The following is a 22,087-nucleotide window of genomic DNA, read 5'->3' as shown; positions in this document are numbered from 1 at the left end:
CCAGTCCCTCCTCTCCTTCTCAGAGAAGGGGAGGCCCCTAAGGGGTACCAACCCACCCTGGCACCTCAAGTCACAGCAGGACTAAGCCCATCTTCTTCCACTTGAGGACAGACAAGGCAGCCCAGCTAGGGGAAAGGGATCCATCCAGTGGCAGGCAGCAGAGTTAGAGATAGCCCCTACTCCCATTGTTAGGGGACTTACATGACCAAGTAGCACATCTGCTACGTATGCATAGGGGGTCTAGGTCTGGCCAGGTTAGTTTACTCTGTAGGTCTTCTTGTGGTGTCCTTGACCCATCTGGCCCACTCTATCTTCAACTCTCACAAAATTCCCAGAGCTCAGCCTGGGAATGGCTATGGGTCTCTGCATCTGTTTTCATCAGCTGCTGGATGAAGCTTCTCAGAAGGCAGTTAAGGCGAGGCACCTTCTGCAAGCATAGCAGATTATCATTAATAGTGTCAGGGATTGGCTCTCTCTCATGGGATGGGTCTCAATTGGGCCAGTCATTGGTTTGCACAATCTCCGCTCCATCTCTATGCCTACACTTCTGTTAGGTAAGAGAAATTTTGAGTCGAAGGTTTTATGGGTGGGTTGGTGTTGCCCTCCCTCTACTTACTTCAGGCTCCATGTTCCCCGCTGTTGGGGAACTCAGCTTGGGTCACCCCAATAGACTTCCAGGGGCCTCCCCTGTCCTGGAGATGTTCCCCCACAGATTTCCTTTCTCTTTCCAGTTCTTCTCCCTTCCACCCCCACACTGCCCACCCACCACCCCAGCCCTTCCCACACCTGATTGCCCCCCCCATTACTCTTCTCACCCCATCTTCCACACAGCTCCCTCTTTCCATCTACTTCAGATGTCTATTTTATTTCCTCTTCTTCATCCTGGTACCTCCCTATACCAGGTCTCTGGCAAATGCCAGAGATGGCCCCCATCTCCAATTTCCATTTTTTAACCTGGCCCTTTCTCTCCAGCTCTCCCTACTCTTAGTGCCCACCTCTGCTCCCCTTCTCATCCCCTCTTCTACTCAGCTCCCTCCCCACCACCAACCCCCAATGTCTATTTTATTATCCCTTCTGAGTGAGAGTCAAGCATCTTCCCTTGGGCCCTCTTTGTAACTTAGTTTCTTTGAGTCTGTGGATCCTGTCCTTTAATGGCTAATATCCATGATCCTTTTTTTTTTTGAAACAGTGTTTTTCTGTGTAGCCCTGGCTGTCCTGGAACTTGCTCTGTAGACCAAGCTGACCTCGAGATTCCCCCTACCTCTGCCTCCTCAGCGCTGGGATTAAAGGCATGCACCACCACTGCCTGGAATTCACATTGTGCAAGTTTTCCTCTGACCTCCATCATGTACACACCCACACACATACACACATGAGATGTACAACTGTAATAATTAAATACCTTAATTATTTTTAAACAGGGTGTGTGGCTGGAGAGATGACTAAGCAATTAAAAGCAGGAGCTTTTCATAGACATTTACTTGCCAAATCTGTGTATTGCTAAATAACATTTTGTTTCTGTCTTGAAAACACAGGGAACATGCACACACCTAGTTGGTTATGGAAGGGCACTGTTGGTGTGATGAAGTGAAGGTTTCCAAGGGAGGAAAGGCAATAAGGCTCTGATTCAAGTTTGTCTCCCTAAAAACATACAAGAGCTACTTCTAGGGAAATTCAGAGTCCAGGGAAATCCATTCATGGCTGAGCCAAGCTGAGATTGGTACTAGTGAGTACCATGGGACAAAGGCCTGTCTACACTTACTCCAGGCAGCTGCAGCACTGGAGGGAGGGGTTGAGCAAGCGCTGCAGCCACACATGGTCAAAACTATGGAATGCCTTGGGAATTCTGACTGCTACTTTGACAACAGGGGGATGGGAATCCTTTCAATCTGAAAATTGCCTTCTGTAGTGTTTACCTGTAGAATGGTACTGACTATGCACTGGACAATGGACACCTTCCTCTCCTCTCTAGGATCACAGATAAAGTCTAATAATAGTGACCTGCTTGAATTGAGAACCAAGAAACAGTTCCTCACCAGGCAAGAAAGGGGAAAACTGGGGCCTTTGTTTGCACAAAGTAACAGGAGGTCATGGCTTTATAAACTTGAGAGCTGGTTAAAAGGGAACGCCTTTAATCCCAGCACTTGAGAGGCAGAGGCAAGCAGATCTTTGTAGTCCAGGGCTCTATTACACAGAGAAACACTGTCCGGAAAAAATTTTTCATATTGAAAAATTAAGTCAGTCAGTCATTTACTTTATTCCACAAATATTTTATTGAATGTTCACTGAATATTATTACACACTGTCCTTGACACTGGGGTTACAGCAGTAAACAACACAGAAATCTCTGCTTTGAGAAGCTTACAGTCTATTTGGTAGAGAAAACACTAACCACAATAAATAAATATATATCAAGTAGTGATCAGTGCTTTGTAGATGACATAACATAAAATAGGATAAGACACAACATGGAAAGGAATGGGGCCATTTTATATATGCTAGTTAGAAAATACTTCCTTAGAGAGTTAACACATTTGAACACAATGGAAATACCTGGGCAAGCCATCAAATTATTTGGGAAGAAGGATATTCCCTGTAGTGAAAACAGCAAGTACAATGGCCCTGAGGGTGGGAGGTCCCTAGCATGCGTGAGGAATAGGAAGAAGGCCAGTATAGCTAGTGAAGAGTGGGACTGCCAGCACTGAGATCACAGAGGTGAAGGGAGCTAGATTTTGTAGGAACATCTGGGCCATGGAGATGATGCTGGCTTTTGTACAGAGAGAACTGGAGGTCATGGATGAATTTTGAGCAGAATAGGGGCATGGTCTGATTTGGATTCCACAAATAATTTCTAAAAAGAATTTTTAATTCTTGTAGAGTTACTAAGAATTCATAACAGGTGCTACAATACTAGGAAAAGAAAACAAATTCCCAGAACACTAAATTTTAGGAAAACAAGAAAGGTACACAATAAAGATGATATAATCCGTGTGCTGTGTAGTTCAGATGTGAATGATATTTACAATGTCACACACAACAAAGCAAGTACTGATTTAACAAAGAATATACTCAAAGGAGTCGTAGGTGTAATCAAAAAGGCAAGCAAGCAACAAAAGACTTAATGCCGGGTGTGGTGGTGCACACTTTTAATCCCAGTACTCAGGAAGCAGAGGCAGGTGGATTAACATGAGTTCGAGGCCAGCTTGGTCTACAAAGTGAGTCCAGGACAGCCAGGACTACACAGAGAAACCCTGTCTCATAAACAAAACAAAACAAAACAAAAAACAAAAGACTTAGGGATAGCTAGAAAGATTAGAATGTAAATGAACCTTTTACAAAGGAAAACACAAAGTAAAAAACTCAATGGAAAAAGTAGAAGGCAGATTAAACATAGCTGAACAGAGAATAAACTAAAACATATACTCAGTGAAATTTCCGCAAATGAAGTACAACAAGATAGAAAATATGAGAGACTTGTTATGAATTATGAAAAACAGAATTAGGAGGTTCAAAATATGAGGAATTGGATTTTGAGAAGAAAAAAAAAACTAGAGAGAATCTAATAGTTGAGAATTCTCCAGATATTATATAAAAAAAAAAACCCATGCATCTACTAAGCCATGAAACACATTTCAAAAGTAGAATAAATAAAACAGAAACAAGTCTAAACATGCAGAATGAAACACAGAACTCCCCGTGCACCCCACTGAAAAACAAATGAAACCAAATTATAGTTAGACTGATGATGCACTCTTTAAAGGCAGTATTTTAAAGATTGAGCGAACTCTTCTAAGGATACAGGTAAAGCCTTTAACACACAACAAAGACTCAGAGAGTTTAATACCAGGAAATCGGAACTAAAAGAACAAACAAACACTATATTCATAATGAGAGAAAATAATGCCATAAGGGGGTTTGAGATGCAAGAATGTTTGTATGTCAGTCTGAACAGATGCTGCTGTATACATTAAACAATACTGATAATATATAGCTGTGAGATTATAAAACAAACAAACAAAAACCAAAAGTCAAGGAATGAATTTACATACTTGAAGATAAAATCAAGTGGTTAGGAGAGGACAACCTAAAATTGAGTTTTAAGCTTCCCACACTGCTCAAGAGATAATGAAAATTTTGTTTAAGCTTTGTAAGTTAAACATACATGGTAGACGTTCAAGGATAACGAAAGAATAGAAAAATAAATCCTAACAAGAAGAAAAAACTTAAAACTAAAAAAGCAGGTAAAAAAAGAAAGAAAATTAAACATACAAGAAATAGTGGAAAACCAAAATAAGAAAGTGTTGGTAGAGACCATCCCAAACATCCTTCAGTGAATGTAAACTAAACTCACAAAATTTTAAAGGCAGAGGTCATTAGGTAAGTTGTTTTGTTTGTTTTTCCCGAGACAGGGTCTCACTGTATAGCCCTGGCTAGCCTGGAACTCATTCTGTACTTAAATGCAGAGATCCACCTGCTTTGGCCTCCCATGTGCTGGGATTAAAGGTGTATGCCACCATGCTTGGCGTAAGATTAGATTTTTATTTATTTATTTTGTTTTTGTTTTTCGAGACGGGGTATCTCTGTGTTGCCTTGGCTGTCCTGGACTCACTTTGTAGACTAGGCTGGCCTCAAACTCACAGTGATCCACTTGTCTCTGCCTCCCGAGTGCTGGGATTAAAGGCATGTGCCACCATGCCTTAGATTTTTAAAAAATGTCCAGCCACGTGCTGTTTTCAAGAAATATAATTAAAACACAAAGGTGTAAAAAAATTCTTAAAAGTAAAAAGATAGAAAATTATATGTCACACAAACCCTAACAAGAAGAAAAGAGTGTGCCATTACATTAATATAGGATAATCTAGCATAATTCCCCTATTATCAGGAATAGAGAAGGATATTACACAGTTACCAGAATATAACAATTCTTAATTTATGTTAAAAAAGGAAACTATAAGAAGAAAACAGATAACTCCAGTGTCAGAGTTAACTTTAAAATTTTTGGTAGATCATAACAAAAGCAATCAGTTTAGATAAATATAATTTGAATAAGATAGTTGCTAGTAGACACATGTAGACCTCTAATATTTAGAGGACATACATTCTTATAGAGCACATAGAAAACACTAATAATTATCAATCATGTACTAAGCAATAGAACAATATCAATACATTTCAGTTATCGCATAGACCACATCATCTGAACATAATAGGATAGATTTCAATAAAAGAACAAATTAAAAATCCCCCAAACATTTGGGAACTTAAATGTTCATGAGTCAAGGAAGCAATGATAATAGATATACTGAAGTGCTTGGAACTGAACAATGAAATTACTACCATATGTGATGATGTAGGAAAGCAGTATCAGCAGGAAATTTACAGCTTTTAAATATGTAAATTAGAAAACAAGTAGGACCGCCTGAGAGCTAGGCTCACTGACTCATGCCTGTACTTGGGAGGCTAAGGGAGAAGATCATCATGAATTTGAAATTAGCCTGGGCTATATAGACATCAAAGCCAAGCAAACAGAAAAAGAAAACAAGAGATTGAAAATGAATGAGCTCAACATACAGTTTAAAAAATTAGAAAAAGAACAACAGGATAAATCCAAAAAACGTGGAAGGAAGGAGGTCAAAAAAGATAAGAGCAGAAATTAAAGAAATCGAGAACAAAGATACAATAGAGAGAAGCAACAAAGCCAAAAGTTGGTTCTTTGTAAAAACTAATAAAATAGACAACCCCCTGGTGAGATTGATTAAGAAAAAAAGGGAGAAGGCACAAATTACCAGTATTAGCAATGAAAAAGGAGACATGGCTACAGCTTGTATGTAACACACAATTTCAAAATGGAACTTTATGCCAGTGAGTTTGAAAACACAGACAAAATGGACCAATTCCTAAGAAACTATATCCAAAATTTACTCAAGAGGACAAGCAAATTCTCACTAGTACTACAACTACTGAAGGGACTGAAGCAGTATTTAAAACTCTTCTCATCAAAAGGATAAAGAAAAAGCAAAACAAAACAAAAATAGCACACGGAATTTTCCAGTTAGGATGTGGGTTAGAGACAGATGAAGAGCCACTGATCTCTGCAGCCCTAGAGCTGTCCAAGTAGGACTCAAGGCAGTGAAAACCCTGTGATGACCACCTCTTTCTAGTGGAGCCTTCTCTGGAGGGATCCCTAGGGGGTGGCCCTAAGTGAAGTGGGCCTGCCAAACCTCTCAGTAGTCCCTGCACCAATGAATAACATTTGGCACTCAGGCACTAGGCGCCTGGTCTGTGGGAAAGGTGCTAAGGAAGGCCAGTGAGGTGCTCTGCCATCTGGACAACCTCTTCAGCAGCCAGCTTCTGTGGTCTTCCGCTCATCGAGGACAAAGGGCCTAGAGAGCAGTCGGAGGAGTCTGTGTTCCAGTTGCCAAGAAACACCATGCACAGGCCAGGTTGTAACTGGTTGGGATGGGGCTGGTTGCCGGGAAGCCAAGCAGCGGCTTCTGGAGGGTGTAGCTCCAGGCAGAAACCCTGAAACTCTGTCTTCATGAATATCAGATACTTCTGATGAGCCCTTTTAATGATGTCCAAGCTAGCTGCAGGGTGATGGTTCTAATAATGGTGGATGTTCTGCAAATGAGAGCTTCATCATTATTTTGAAATAGTAAAAAAGAGATGAAATGGATTTGAAATCTACTCACATTATCATAGAAATTCCAACCAGATATTTGTCAGAGAAACAAAAGAAAAACTTGTATTATTTTAGCTGTTAAACATCTTTGAATATTTTAAGGACTGGTTTTTAGTGTTTTATCACCTACTCATATTACGAAAGTTTTTTGTTGGTGGTGACTGTTAATAATTTGATAGACACGTTGCTAGAAAGTCTTGGTTAGAACTTGTATATACCCATTGCAAATATAAAATGTTACATAAACAAGTATGCTGTGAAAGCACCATTTCAAATTTCTCATTTAAAAAATTGAAAATGAGAACTGGAGACATGGCTTATAGCTGTTAAGAACACTTGCTGCTTTTGCAGAGGACCTGGGTTCTGTTCCCAGTACCTTCATGACAGCTATCATCCATCTGTAACTCCAGTTCCAGTGGATCCAACACCCAATTCTAGCCTCTGTTGCCATTACATGCATATAGTACACACACACACACACACACACACACACACACACACACACACACACACACACACTATTACACATATACATGCATAAACATATATATACATATGTATATATATATATATATATGTATATATGTGGGGTTTTTTTTTTCGAGACAGGATTTCTCTGTGTAGCCTTGGCTGTCCTGGACTCACTCTGTAGACCAGGCTGGCCTCGAACTCACAGAGATCCACCTGCCTCTGCCTCCCGAGTGCTGGGATTAAAGGCATGTGCCACCACTGCCTGGCGAAAACTGTCTTCTTATAGAAAAAAATATACATCAGTATGGGTAAGAAGAATATATGTACTTGTATAGCATATGTTATTAAGCAGAGACTGCACATAAGGGCAAATACATTAAAAGGAAGGCTGGGGGCTGGAGAGATGGCTCAGCAGTTGAGACTGCTGACTGCTCTCACAGAGGATCATAGTTTAATTCCTAGCACCCACAGTGTGGCTCAAAGTATAACTCCAGCTGTGATGCTTCTGATCCCTGTGGGCGCCTGCACAAATGGTACACATACATCTCAGGTACAAATCCATACTCATACAATTAAATACATGTTTTTTTAAAAAAAATTGATACATTATTATAACCTTAGGAAGGAAAATCTAAATCTCAATTTTGGTATTTTGTTTATCGACGTATTACTGACAGGAAGAGTTTTATTTATTTACTCTACTTGTGTCAAATCCATCTGTACTGCCTTTGTATTTGTGTTTGCTTCAATTTCTATGACAATACCTTTGCCTGTTCAATATTTAGACTTTTTTAAAAGGTAAAATGAATTTCTTGATTTAATAGATTTTGGGTTACACAGTTTCTCCTCCTCCTTCTCCTCCTCCTCCTTCTTCTTCCTTCTCCTCCTCCCCCTCACCTCCTTTTGCATTTTCTGAGACAGAGTCTCTCTGTGTAGCCCTGGCTGTCCTGGACTCACTTTGTAGACCAGGCTGGCCTCGAACTCCCAGCGATCCGCCACCACGCCCGGCTGTCTTTCTTCCTCTTTAAGGGATTAAAGGTCCCCATCAGTTTCTCAAAGAACACAAAATATTTGTTTTTCCCTTAAGGAAACTATTGAATAATAAATTAAACTGTGAAACAGAAGGCAACATTTAAAGAAGTTGTATGTTTCAGAGCAAATCTAAGCTGCTGTGGTTGCCTATGTACAGTGAATTAAATATAATTTAGTGCTAGCCTTGAGAATACTTGTTGCTTGAGAGAAAGGTATGACGTTTTAGTTAAATAATCTTCATAGTTTGCATTTTTCCTAGTACTAGCTAAAACTTTTGGTCACTTAAATCTTTTCATTTCTATTGGCTGAAAGTTGACAGTTTAGAAACTTAAGATTTGCTTTGTTTTCCCCATTAGATAGTATACTACCACACCATTGTTCGCTCCAGCAATGTGTATGTGGAAGGTAATTTTAAAATTATTGTCTCTGCATGTGTAAGTCAGAGGACAGTTTTCTTGAGTCATTTTCTCCTTCTACCTTTATGTAGGTTCTAGGAGTCAAACAAACTCAGTCATCTCGGGCAATTGCCTTTACCAACAATTTACCCTTGCTGGGCCTTAATTTTTTTTTTTTAAATAAAAGGTAATTTCAAAGATCTCTATGTGGATGCTTTTGCAGTGCTTCGGAGAGAACCTGGAGCGTATACCTGCCAGGCAAGTGCTCACTAAACTGCATCCTTAGTCTCGAAAGTATCATTAATGCTAGAAACCTCATACTTGAAAGAAGCCTCAATGATCAGTGGCTTAATGATGAAAGTTCAAAGCAAACATGGAAAGCATAGAAATGGATTTGTGTTTGTTTTGTGTGAGTTGTTTGCTGTCAATTATGTTTTCATTTAGTGTGCAGTTCTTTCATAGTTCACTACCAGCTTACACTGTTAAGTGCATTGCTTATATTATCTATTATATTAATTACAGAAATTGTATTTTGTCTTTTAAATTTTTATTTTAAAGTTTTCTTTTAAGTACGTACTATATATTAAGCATATCCAGGAGTAGTAGATCTGGGAGAAGGGGGGAGGGGCGGGGAGCGGGAAGAGTGGAGAGAGGGGAGACTGTGGTCAGGATGGATTATGTGGAAGGATTAAAAAAAAACATATCCCCATCTCTTTTTCATTTTGATTTGTTTAAAAGTTCTTAGGCCTTGGAATAACTCTTGACTAAATGATATTTTTTTTAACAAAATAAAAATGAAAATGAGTCAAAAAGATTAATACTTGCCTTTCCTAGGAAACCATAAGGCCAGAAGATGTATGGATGTTGACAACTTCAAAATCCTAAAAGACAAATACGGTCAACTGGGAATTCTATATCCAGCATTACTCACTGTCCTGTGAAAACGAGAAAGAGTTTAAGATAAACAAAACAATAAAACTTGCTGCTACCAGAGTTGCAAGAAATACTAATTCATGTTGTAAAGTATTAAATATTAATTTGAAGATTACACAGCTTTTTTGAAGGAAGGTGTTCTTGTTTGTGTTTTATTCCGTTTAAAAATAATTGCATAATAAAACCGTTGACAGATTTTGACAGTACTAAAACAGACATGAGAGAGATCACACTTCTGGTGGGAAAAAGTCCCTGTTTCCTTCACCTCCTTCCTTGGCAGCATCTTGCTATGCAGTACAGGCTCTTCTTAGGCTTGCCAACCTCCTGCCTCACCACCTCAGCAAAGTGGGGTTTGTTTGTTTGTTTGGCTTTTCAAGACAGAGTTTCTTTGTGTAGCTCTGCATGTAAGGAGATGATCTTATTTATTGTATGAGTGCTCTGCCTGTGGGTACACCTGCACACCTGAAGAGAGCATTAGATCACATTACAGATGGTTGTCAGCTACCATGTGGTTGCTGGGAATTGAACTCAGGACCTCTGGAAGAGCAGACAGTGCTCTTAACTGCTGAGCCATCTCTCTAGCCCACAGCAAAGTTTTGATACACACTCAAAGTAGTCGGTTCAAGTTGCAATTTTAATTGTTAAAACCTAGAGTAATCGCTGAAAAATTAATTAAAAACATAGTCACAAAGAAATAAAAGGTTATAGGGCACAGGATATATTTAACACAAAAGAGAAACTGGCTGGGCATGGTGGCACACACCTTTAAGCCCAGTGCTCAGGAGGCAGAGGCAGAGGTAGGCATCCTCTGTGTGTTCGAGGCCAGCTAAGTGAGTCCAGGACAGCTAGGATTTCTGCACAGAAAAAAAAAGTCCTATCTCAAAAAATCCAAAAAACAAAAGAAAGAGAGAGAGGGAGGGAAGGAGGAAGGGAGGAAGAGAGGGACAGAGGGAAGGAGAGGGAGAGAGAGGGGGGGGAAGGGCAAAACAAATAGCTTCACTCAAGATGGCACCAGAGGCTGTGAGCCAAAACAAACCCTTCCTTAGGTTACTTTATTGTAGCAAGGAGGAAAGTAACTATCAGACAGTTCAAGGGTATACGGTTCATCCTGGTAGGGAAAGGCATGACAGTGTGGTTGTTTATATAATAGTCACAATTAGGAAGTAGAGAGTAGTGAATGCTTCTGCTAACTTTACAGTCTCTCATCTAGTCCTGGACCCCAGTGCATGGGATGGCACTGCCCATATGCCAGATGGGTCCTCCCACCTCTATTCACCCACTCTAGATGATCCCTCATGGGCATGTGCTTGTCTCCTAGGTGATTCTAGATCCTGTCAGGGTGACAATGAGATTAACCATCACACAATTCTTCATGAATCCTTTGTAAAAAGAAAGGAGGAGGAAACAAATGGAAAAAATACAACATACTACTAGTTAACCAAGTGCAGTGGCATATTAAAAATATCTTTAAAATAAATTTAAAAGTTATACTTATGGGCTGGAGAGATGGCTCAGAGGTTAAGAGCACTTGCCTTAAATAGCTAAAATAAGCTTCCCCCCCCCACCTGACACAGGGCTTTTCTGTGTAGCCTTGGCTGCCCTGGACTCACTTTATAGATCAGGCTGGCCTTGAATTCACTGAGATCTACCCGTCTCTACCTCCCAGAGTGCTGGGATTACAGCAGTGCACCACTGCACCCAGCCAAAATAAGCTTTTTAAAAACAAAATTAGAGGGATCCCACATTTTTTCTTTTGTATTTTTGAGACAGGGTTTCTCTGTGTAGCCTTGGCTGTCTTGGACTCACTTTGTTGACCAGGCAGATCCTCTGCCTCTCTGAGTGCTGGGATCAAAGGTGTGGGTCACTATGCCTGGCTGGACTCCTGCTTTTTTATTTTAAACTATGGTATATGAATATAGTAAGTAATAAAGACAATGCTTTGTATTGTGATAAGACATACAGCTGAACTGAATTTAGAGTCCAGACATTACCCTTTATATTCATGAAGTGTAGTCCATTGACTTGACAAAGTTGTTAAGATAATCTAATTGGGGGGAAATACTAAATACCAAAATACTGAATACTAAAATACTAAATGCTAAAAGGTGCTAAGACAACTAGATATCTATAGCCTAAGAAAGAATATGTACACCACCATTGTCTGAATGTGTCCTCCAGAAGCTCAAGCTAATAGTGTTTGGAAGTGTAAAGTACTCAGAGTGTGATGAGGCTTGACAGTGGGGCCCCATGGCAGATATGTGACTTTTTAAGAAGAGAAAGAGATCTCAGTTTTCATCATGCAATACTGTCTCCTCTGGCAGTAAGAAGGTGCTCACCAGATGTGGTCCCTTGATCTTGGACTTCCTGGCCTCAAGAACTGTGAACAACAAATTTCTTTTCTTTATAAATTACCATCATTTCAGGCATTCTGTTCTAGCAACACAAAATAGATTAAGACAGGGCCCTACTTCACACTGAACAAAAAAATTAAGAAATGGGCTATTAACCTAAATATGAAGAGCAAAAGCTATAGTTCCTAGAAGAAAACACAGAAATCCACCTTTATGATACTGAGTTAGACAATGGTTTCTTGGACAACACCCAAAGCCCACGTGATAAATGGAAAAATAGATTTATTGTACTTCATCAAAATGTAAAAGTTCTGTGCCACAGAGGACACAATGAAGCTGGGAGTGGTGGAGCACGCTTGTAACCCCAGCAGAGGCAGAGGCAGAGGCAGAGGCAGAGGCAGAGGCAGAGGCAGGTGGGTCTCTGTGAGTTCGAGGCCAGCCTGGTCTACAAAGCAAGTTCCAGGACAGCCAGGGCTACACAGAGATACCTATCTTTAAAAAATAAGGACACAATGAAGTAAACAAAAGGACAAACCATGGAATAGGACAAAGTATTTGCAATTCCTATTTTTGACAAGGGTCTTGTATTTGGATAACAAAGCAAACCCAAAAAACAAAACCTCTCACATTTTAAGACCATAGGATGGTAAATAATCCAATAAAAAATGGCTAAGGATTTCAACAGACATTTCTTTAATAATTACATATGAACAGAGAATAAATGCACAAAATGGTATTTTAAAACATTAACTATTAGGAAATGAAAATCAAAACCATAATGAGATATTATTCTGTATTTAATAGGATAGCTATAATAAAAAGCAGCAACAACAACAGCAAGAACAACAAAAAAAGGCAAAAAATGTGCTGGTGAAGATGTGGAGAAACTGGCACCCGTTTCCATTATTGGTGGGAATGCAAAATGGTGGAGCCACTTGTAAAAACAAATTTTCCTCAAAAAATTAAATACAGATGACATAAGACATGTTAATTTTATTCAGGAGAAAAGAAAACATAGTCACACAAACACTTCCATACAGATATTCAAGAAAATCTGCAGAATATAAAAACAATTGAAATGTGTATCAACTGACCAATGGATAAATAAAACACAGAATATCTGTACAGTAGGATATTATTTTGTAATAAAAAGAAATAACACATAGAACACAGATGAACTTGTAAAACATTATTCTTTTTTGTGTATGTACATATGTGTGCATGTGCACATGGAGGCCAAAGATCAGTCTTGTGCGCCATTCCTTAGGTGCTACTCAGCTTGTTTTTGAGATAGGGGTTTTCATTGGTCTCTAGTGACAAGTAAGCTAGGTTGGCGAAGAAGAGACTACTGAGTGTGAAAGATCTTTAGCAGGAGACAAGGATTAAAAAGGTTCAAAAACTGATTATGGTGATGGTTGCATATCATCATGAATATACTACAACCACTGAATACCCTTTAGAAGGGTAAATTTTATGGTATGTAAATTATGTCTCAATAAAATCGGAACAAAAAAAAGTAGGCAAGGTGAAGCTTAGTGGTAAAATGTGTGCTTAGCATGTGAGATGGTTCAATTTCCAGCACCAGAAATATGAGACCTCTTTTCTGAGATGGAAAGTAATAAAAGAACATTTGTGTGTTAATGATAACTTTTTTATTAAATAATTTCTTCAGATATGATAACTTTTATATAGAATAGAAAATCAGCGAAGTGATGTCCTCAGAACAATATGGGGCTTTTTTTTAGCGAGTGGTACACATCTTTAATCACAGCACTTGGGAGGTGGGAGGGAGGAGTCTCTGTGAGTTCCAGAACAGCCAGAGCTGCATAGCAAGACCCTGTTTTGGGAAAAAAAAAAACAGGGAGAGAATATGGGGCTTTTTAAACAATTGAAGTGGAAAGATTAGGTTTTAATGACAGCAAACAAACAAACAAAAAAAGATTAATTAATATTAGTAGAGAAGGCAAGGTCAATGAATTCCCATGCTATGCGGTAAGGTGGTGGGAGTCTGTGGGCCTCCCTTCCCTCTTCTTTGGGGAGAGGATCTTTTGCTAGCCCAGGCTTGCCTGGAATGGATGGTCTTCATGCCTCAACCTCAGTGATGGGCATTTGCTTCTGGGAACCTTTAACGTCTAGGTAAGCGAAAGGTCTGAGCACGAGGGGCAAGGCATGGAGATTTCGGAAGAGAGAAGGGACTAAATTGTCATTCTGCATGAGAGGAGAGTGGGGCACAGAACTGAGACTTGAGAAGCACCGTCTATGAGGATATTAAAACCACTGACAGGCTGGGCGGTGGTGGCGCACATCTTTAATCCCAGCCCTTGGGAGGAAGAGGCAGACGGCTCTCTGTGAGTTCAAGGCCAGCCTGGTCTACAAAGTGAGCCCAGGACAGCCAAGGCTACCCAGAGAAACCCTGTCTTGAAAAATCCAAACAAAACAAAAACAAACAAACAAACCAACAAACCACCTACATGTAGTTAGACTGGAAGGGTATTTTAGAAAGTGTGTGACAGTGACTAGCACCGTACAAGGCCCTGAAATTAGATAACCAGCATCAGGGAGGAAGGGGAAGTGACAGCTCATGTGGTCACAACTCTTCTAGGGATCACGAGTGGCAGGGGCAGCTACTTGTTACATATCTTCCCGACTAGCATAGAGGGGCAGTGAGTGGGTGGTTTAAGATTTGAAACAGAGGGTCTTAATATAAATCACTTATTAATTATACAGAAGAAGCAGCACAGGTTTGGGGCATTACTCATCATTCCTGGATTCCATCCTTAGCAACAAACACAAAAGCAACCACATAGAGCTTGGGGCCAGCAAGAGGCTTGCTGGGTAAATGTGCTTGCTGGCAAGCTTGATAACCTAAGTTTGGTCTCCAGAGCGCACATGGGGTAAGAAGAGAAAAAAAAATGCTGCCTAAAAGTTGTCCTTTGATCTCCACACATGTGCTGTGGTGTGTGAATAACCATACACACAATAAATGAATAGATAAATACATGCAAGACACTAATGTGTTGCCTAACAACAGAGATGCACTCTAAGAAACTCATTATGCAAACCAATGTCTATGATGTCACAGATGGTCAATCTTATGGGACTAGTGCTTTATTTTCAGTTTGTTGTTGAGCAAAGCATTGTGATGCAGTATATGAATGTAACTATGATGAAAACACCTGGCAGACATCACGGTGAACAAGCAGTCTGTTGGGAGCCGTTTTTTGGAGTGCTTAACAGAAGCAGGCCAGAGAACTTACAACCCTGGCTTGCAAACTCTCACACAGCCTTGAGGACTTGGCAGGGTACTTGTGTTGGTTAAGAAAGTTTATTATTAATTCCAGGTCAGGATGAGCAGCTTGATGTAACTCTTTCACCTAAAATGTGAAAGAAGTCTAAGCATATGGATACCTAAAGTAATTGGTAGCTTTTGTTCCTGTTCCAAGAATCCTCTGGTTCACACGTATGTATACTGTAAAAAAAAAGCTCTGAGAGAAATAAACTCAGGGCTACAGTATTTACTGTTAGTCCTCCCGAATACTTGTCTTTTTTTCTTATCTCTTTTGCTATATCTTTTCCTATATCTTTTTATTTTCTTAGACTCTCGTCCCATATCCAGGTACTGGTCAATATTGTCCAGAGTGGGCTCTGTCAGCAGTCAAAGCAAATAATAATAATAATAATAATAATAATAATAATAATAATAATAATAATAATAATAATGGGGCAAAAATGTTATTATATCTCTCCTAATACAACATAATGAACATGTAAAATATCTTCTAGAATTCATGCCCAAAATGCAGAACTTAAAACTAATATAATCATAATCACACTGGGCACTGGTGTTGTGGTGGCACACACCTTTAATCCCAGCACCCAGGGAGGCAGAGGCAGAACTCTGTGAGTTCGAGGCCAGCCTGGTCTACAAAGCGAGTCCAGGACAGCCAAGGCTACACAGAGAGACCCTGTCTCAAAAAACAAAACAAAATAAACAACCTCCCACCCCTCAAAACAAACAAAAAACCAAGCACAACTTAATATAATCACAAGAAAACTTAATTCTATAAAATAACTGGCGAAGATACTTTAAAAAAAAAATCAAAGTCAGCTGAGGGTGGTGGCACACGCCTTTCATCCCAGTACTCAGGAGGCAGAGGCAGGTGGATCTTCGGGAGTTTGAGACCAGCCTGATCTACAAAGTGAGTACAAGACAGCAAAGGCCACACAGAAAAACCCTGCCTTGAAAACCAAAATAAAATAAACAACCCCCACAAACCCTCAAAACAAACTAACACACAAAAAACAACCAACCAAAACTTAACATAATCACAACAAAACTTATACAAACCTGAATTCTATAAAATAACTGGCCAGGATACTTAAAAAAGTATCAAAGTCAGCTGAGAGTGGTGGTGCACGCCTTTAATCCCAGCACCTGGGAGGCAGAGGCAGGTGGATCTCTGTGAGTTTGAGGCCAGCCTGGTCTACAGAGTGAATTCCAGGACAGCCAGGGCTACACAGAGAAACCCTGTCTTGACAAACCAAAAACTAAACCAAAGCAAAACAAAACACAAGTCAGAGTAATGAAATAGAAGAAAGTCTAAAAGAACTGTTCCAGGTAAGGAAACAGGACTAAACGACAAGGTTTTCTCATTTTTGACAGTTAAACTATAGTGATAGAATTTCTCAACGTTTAGGTAATTTGACTGAAGTATATGTTGAAATTCTTTTAAAAAAATGCTTAAAGGTAGTAATCTGAAAGTTTAAAAATTCTAAGAACACAGGTTGGAGAGATGGCTTGGAGGTTAAAAATCACTTGTTGCTCTTTAACTCTAGTTTCAGGGACTACTATGCCATCTTCTGGCCTCTGTGGGCACTGCATGCACTTGCCAGCAAAACACATTAACCAAAAAAAAAAAAAAATCTTTTTTAAAAAATATGAAAATAGCCTGGTGGTGGCGGCGAATACCTGTAATTCTAACACTCAGGGAGGCAGAGGCAGGTGGATTTCTGAGTGAGGTCAGCCTGGTCTACAGAATAAGTTCCAGGACAGCCAATGCTACACAAAGAAACCTTATTTCAGAAAAACAAACAAAAATGAAAAACAGGGCTGAAGAGATGACTCAGAGGTTGAGAGCACTTGCTGCTCTTTCAGAGGACCTAGGTTCAATTTCCAGTACCTATATGGTGACTCACAAACATCCATAATTCCAGATCCAGGGGACCCGATGCTCTCTTGTGACCTCTTTCTGCACCAGGCATGCACATAACGCATGTACATACATAAGAGCAAAACACTCAAGCACATAAGAAAATGAATAGATCTTTAAAAAAAAAACTAAAAAATATCTGAAAATAGGGCTTGGATATAGTTTAGTGGTGGAGTGCTTACCTAGCACTCCTGGGCATTGAAAATAATCAGAAAACAAAAACCAGGGTTAAAGAGGACAGAAGGAACAGTCGTGGACAGGGCGATTAGAATCAAGGATACCTATCCCCACCCCTCCCTACGTAGCGTATAAGGAAGCTGCAAGGGTAGGCAAGAGTATGTAGAGGAAAAGCAGATCACTGTTCAAGTCAAAGACTCTTTGGGGGAGGTGGGTGGCATTTCTGACTGGCATGAGATAACTGGAGAGCATTGGTGACATTCAGTGGGCATCTACCAGAGATGCTGGGCAATCTGCAGTGCACAGGACCACACCACAGAACAAAGAGTTGTACCACATCCATATAACTTTAGACTGACCTACCAAACTATTACTTAGGGTTAAAGAAATCTGTTTATTAATTTACACTTTATACACTTGACCAATATTTATTTAAGTGTTTTAGGTACTACAGACCCATCAGGAAGGGGAAAAAAAACAAAAGTCTTTCCCCTTTTCTAGAGCTTACAATTGAGTGGAGAGTTAGACAATAAACTACAAACACATTAGAAGTAAATACACACACTGTATAATGATGTTTTATTCAGCAATGACCCGGCTAAATAATGTCATCCCATAAAACTGTATTGTTTGATGATGTCACAAAGGTCTTAGATTGAGTAAGCAAGCACCCTATGTTTTGTACAATGACAAAATTACCCAATGATACTTTTCTTGGAATAGAGTCCCATTGTTAAGCCACGCAGAACTGTACTGGGTAAGAAGGTGAATGCAATAGCAACAGTAAAGTTGAGTTAGTGTTTGGACCAGGATGAAATTGTTTTGTGTGGATGTGGAGGGGGGTGGCGGGACAGTTCCTAGAGACGGGGTCTCTCTGTGTAGCCCTGGCTGTCCTGAACTCACTTTGTAGACGAGGCTGGCCTCAAACTCACAGTGATCCACCTGCCTCTGCCTCCTGAGTGCTGGGATTAAAGGTGTGGGCCACCATGCCCAGCTCGGGATGAATTTTTAAGCAGGATCTGCACGGTTGACCTCAAAAAGAGAATGGCAACAAAATAGAAACTGGAAGTGAGGGCATGAGACCTGTGGATATTTGGGGAAGAATATTCTAAAGATAGGGAGAGGCCTAGGACAAAACAGCCAGGCAGAGGTGCATTCGAGTGACACTAGGAAGGGTATAGAGATGAGATGGCGTAAGGGAGCAGAGTGGTGGCAGGTAAGGCCAGAGAGGTGAGGAATCAAGGATAGTTATTTCGATTCACTTTTCTAGAAACCTAACAACCACATGTGAGAGACATTTATACATTCTTCTGTTTAGAACTTAATGAAGAATTACTTATCATTTATGGAAATGGAACAGTAGCCTACCTATGGTTTCTGAGTCACCGCCCAATACACATGTAGCTGTCACATGCATGTATTTATGTGTAAGATTATTACTTCATTATGTCTTCTAGTGAGGTCATATCAAAGCATTTCTGTATTGACATGCAGAGGTCTTTTTATGAAGTTTTCTTCGGCCAGGCATGGTGTGGCACACACTTTTAATCCCAGTACTTAGGAGACAGAGGCAGAGTTCAAGGGCAGCCCAGTTTACAAAGTGAATTCCAGGACAGCCAATGCTGTACTCAGAGAAACCCTGCCCCCAAAGCCAAAATCAAACCAGCCAACAAAAATAAATCTTTCTCCCTTAAATTACAATTCAAGCGTTACGTTAGCTGTGGGAAGACTGTGCTTACAGCTTCTACTTTCTGTGCTCTTCATTTAAACATAGTGAAAGAGGCAAAATACACATTCTAACATAGAGCGCTGGAGCTATGAGTGTCAGAACGATGAAGGTACAGCAAGAATATTCAGAAGCTAGGATGGGAATGGGGATGAAATTTGATGATTACTTGACAGTGACTTTCGAAAGGTCTGATCTAGAAGGACTCCGGATGAGGACAGAAAAGATGCCCAGGCCTACATGGGGGCATAATTAGAAGACCCTTAGACTACTGGTGGTGACCAACACTACATAATGGCTATTAAAGTGTTTTGTGGGCATGGGATGGTGGTGGTGGTGCTGGTGCTGGTGGTGGTGCTGGTGGTGTTGATGGTGGTGGTGGTGCTGATGCTGGTGGTAGTGGTGGTGCTGATGCTGGTGGTGGTGGTGGTGCTGATGCTGGTGGTGTTGATGGTGGTGGTGGTGCTGATGCTGGTGGTGGTGGTGGTGGTGGTGCTGGTGGTGCTGGTGGTGGTGGTGCTGGTGGTGCATGCCCTTAATTCCAGCACTCAGGGAGGCAAAGGCAGGTGAATCTCCGTGAGTTCGAGGTCAGCCTGGTCTACAAAGTGAGTCCAGGACAGCCAAAGTGATTACACTGAGAAACCCTGTCTGGGGGGCGGGGACCCACATTTTGTGTGTGGGAGGGAGTGGGGAGATAGAGATGAAGTTTACACAGTAGCCTAGGTTTACTTTGACCTCACTATGTAACTGAGACTGGCCTTGAATTTGTGGTAATACTCCTGCATGCTGTGAATACAGGCAGCTACCACCCCCAAAGCTGGCTAAAGCATAGTTTTTAAATATAATTTTCTCTTCATCCTTGGTGTCTCTACCTGTTTAATGGAGAAGGCTGAGGAGCAAACAGGGCTCTTCCCCCAATGAGACTTAGAAGCAGCCCAAGGCCAGGCTCCAGTTTTGTACCCTACCTTTGGGCTACTCTTATTATTATACATATTGCACCTCTAACCACATTACGAATAGGAAAGAGGTTCAATGTGGAAAGAGAGAGGGCAGAAGCATTCAAAAAGATCCAGTGGGGAGAGGGCCAGAGACAGACAAGAGTGAAAAAAAAGTCAGACTAAGAGAATCAATATTCTTTTCATTCATGATCATCACTATTTATTGAAAAAATTTCTAGGGGCCAAGCATGTGCATAGGCTCAGGTAGAGACAGAAGCCTCCCCCGCCCCTTTGACAGATGATGAAACTGAGACCCAGATGAATAAAGCGGATAGTTCAAAGTTTCATAGCTGGTTTCAAGTGGTCAGGTAAGGATTAGGCCTCCTGAGTCTGGGATGTCTTAGTACATCTCAGAGAGAGAGAGACAGACAGAAAATGTTGGGTAGAGGCAGATAGGGAGTCAAGACAGAACACAATCACGTGAGCAGCAGACCTGCAAGGAATCTTTTTCCCAGAGACTGGGATGGGGAGGCCCACAGAGGGTGGGCACGGGGGAGTAGGTTCAGTAGGGTACTCACCTGAGTGCTGTCTGGAGGGGATGCCGGAGCATTCGCCTTTCCTTTTTTGTTACGCAAAAGATCCTCCACCACCCACGGACCTAGAGTCGAAAGGCCACCCAGGTAAAAACGCGCCAGGTCCCTCCCCACACGCGCGTCCTGGGCCGTTCTCTCCCCTCCCGCCGCTGTCTTACATCCCACCCCATCTTTACTACTTCTCACGGGATACCTCTAGCCTTCGTAGGATCTACAGCTGTCACAGGAGAATGGATACCTGGCCCTCAGCAAAATCTCGCTGACACAAGGATGCTTCACGCAACGCTCGGCGGAGCGCTGGCAGGGTAGCGGTGCTCCATCACTACCTCGGCCTCCTCAGCTCCCATTGGAGGAGTGCCCTCCTGGCTTTCCTGGGATTGGTTGGAGGAGGAAGCGCTGATGAAAACTCCACCCTCTCGAGGGTGTGATTGGCTTACGATTGGCTTAGGAGCCAAGCCCTTCCGTTAACAATACTGGCCGGGAAAGGATCATTCCTCATGCCTTTTGCGGGTCCATTCGACTCGCCTTCCGGTGGTCGCTTGTGACACGCAGGAAACCCGAAACCAAGTTAAAGCACAAATCACTGAATACAGTTACGACTTTCCTGGCGCCTTCTTTCTTTCTGCAGCCACTTTGTCCATACACTAATTCACCAAGAGATACTACAACTCTGCTTCCAGTTTCCTATAGCTCCACACCCACTTGTAGGAGTGAGCCAGGTTTATTTATCTCTTTCCAGGTAAGCATTGCTCTTAATTCTATCCATAGAGAATAAGGTGGTTCTACTTCGTCGCTCTGGCTGACTCACTGTGTAAATCGTGGAGAGTAAGGTGATCTTACTTTGTAGCCCATGACACGATTTACCATGTAAACCAGGCCTGCTTCTGTCTCCTGAGTGCTGGGATTAAAGGTATGAGCCATTTATACTTGACAGATTTCATTTCACTTTTAATTAGGTGTATAAGTGGTCAATGCTGAAGTAGAAGAAGCTATGGCCTAAAGAGGCAAACTTGATGAGGCATTGGCGGTATAGTGATGAACATACTTGCCTTCCAAAGAGGCAAACTTGTTAGTTGAGGTGGCACACGCCTTTAATCCCAGAACTCAGGAGGCAGAGGCAGGTGGATCTCTGTGAGTTCGAGGCCAGCCTGGTCTACAAAGTGAGTCTAGGACAGCAGGGCTGTTACCCAGAGAAACCTCCTCACAAAAAACCTAGGGGAAAAAAAACACAACACAACAAAACAAAGCAAAAACCAAAGAGGCAAACTTTACTGGTCTGAAATAGTGCTGCAATAACCACCCCCCAAAAGGCAAAAACAAAACCAACCAAACAACCTCCCAGCCCTCTGTTTTCTAAAGGAAAGCTGTTTAAGAAGGAAGGAAAACCAGGAAGGCTCCTTCTATTAGCAAGATTTTTAAAAAAAGATTTATTTATGTATTTATTTATTACGCATACAGTGCTCTGGCTGCATGTACACCTGCATGACAGAAGAAGGCGCCAGATCTCATTATAGATGGTTGTGAGCCACCATATGGTTGTTGGAATTGAACTCAGGACCTCTGGAGGAGCAGTTAGTGC

General features: G+C 41.2%; 1 protein-coding gene across 2 annotated transcripts; it reads right to left on the bottom strand.

Annotated features, from left to right (window-relative positions):
* Window positions 1-2,267: 2,267 nt before the first annotated feature.
* KANTR (KANTR integral membrane protein) lies at window positions 2,268-20,842 on the bottom strand. Of its 2 annotated transcripts, none has more exons than XM_084789476.1 (4): window positions 20,702-20,842; window positions 20,494-20,573; window positions 9,406-9,515; window positions 2,268-6,621 (listed from the first exon to the last, which is right to left on the bottom strand). In XM_084789476.1, exon 4 carries the CDS (start codon window positions 5,811-5,813, stop codon window positions 5,583-5,585), a length of 231 nt encoding a protein of 76 aa, XP_084645602.1. In that variant the 5' UTR covers window positions 5,814-6,621; window positions 9,406-9,515; window positions 20,494-20,573; window positions 20,702-20,842; the 3' UTR covers window positions 2,268-5,582. The 2 variants fall into 2 exon arrangements, 1 of the variants encoding a protein (XP_084645602.1); XR_014780646.1 differs by having other exon boundaries at window positions 5,812-6,621; window positions 20,747-20,842.
* Window positions 20,843-22,087: the final 1,245 nt, after the last annotated feature.

The sequence above is a fragment of the Acomys minous genome, assembly GCF_964271855.1.
Source record: "Acomys minous genome assembly, chromosome: 7".
In the NCBI taxonomy this organism is placed as follows: domain Eukaryota; kingdom Metazoa; phylum Chordata; class Mammalia; order Rodentia; family Muridae; genus Acomys; species Acomys minous.
The sequence above is the reverse complement of the archived record's forward strand: the minus strand, read 5'-3'. Positions and strand labels throughout refer to the sequence as shown.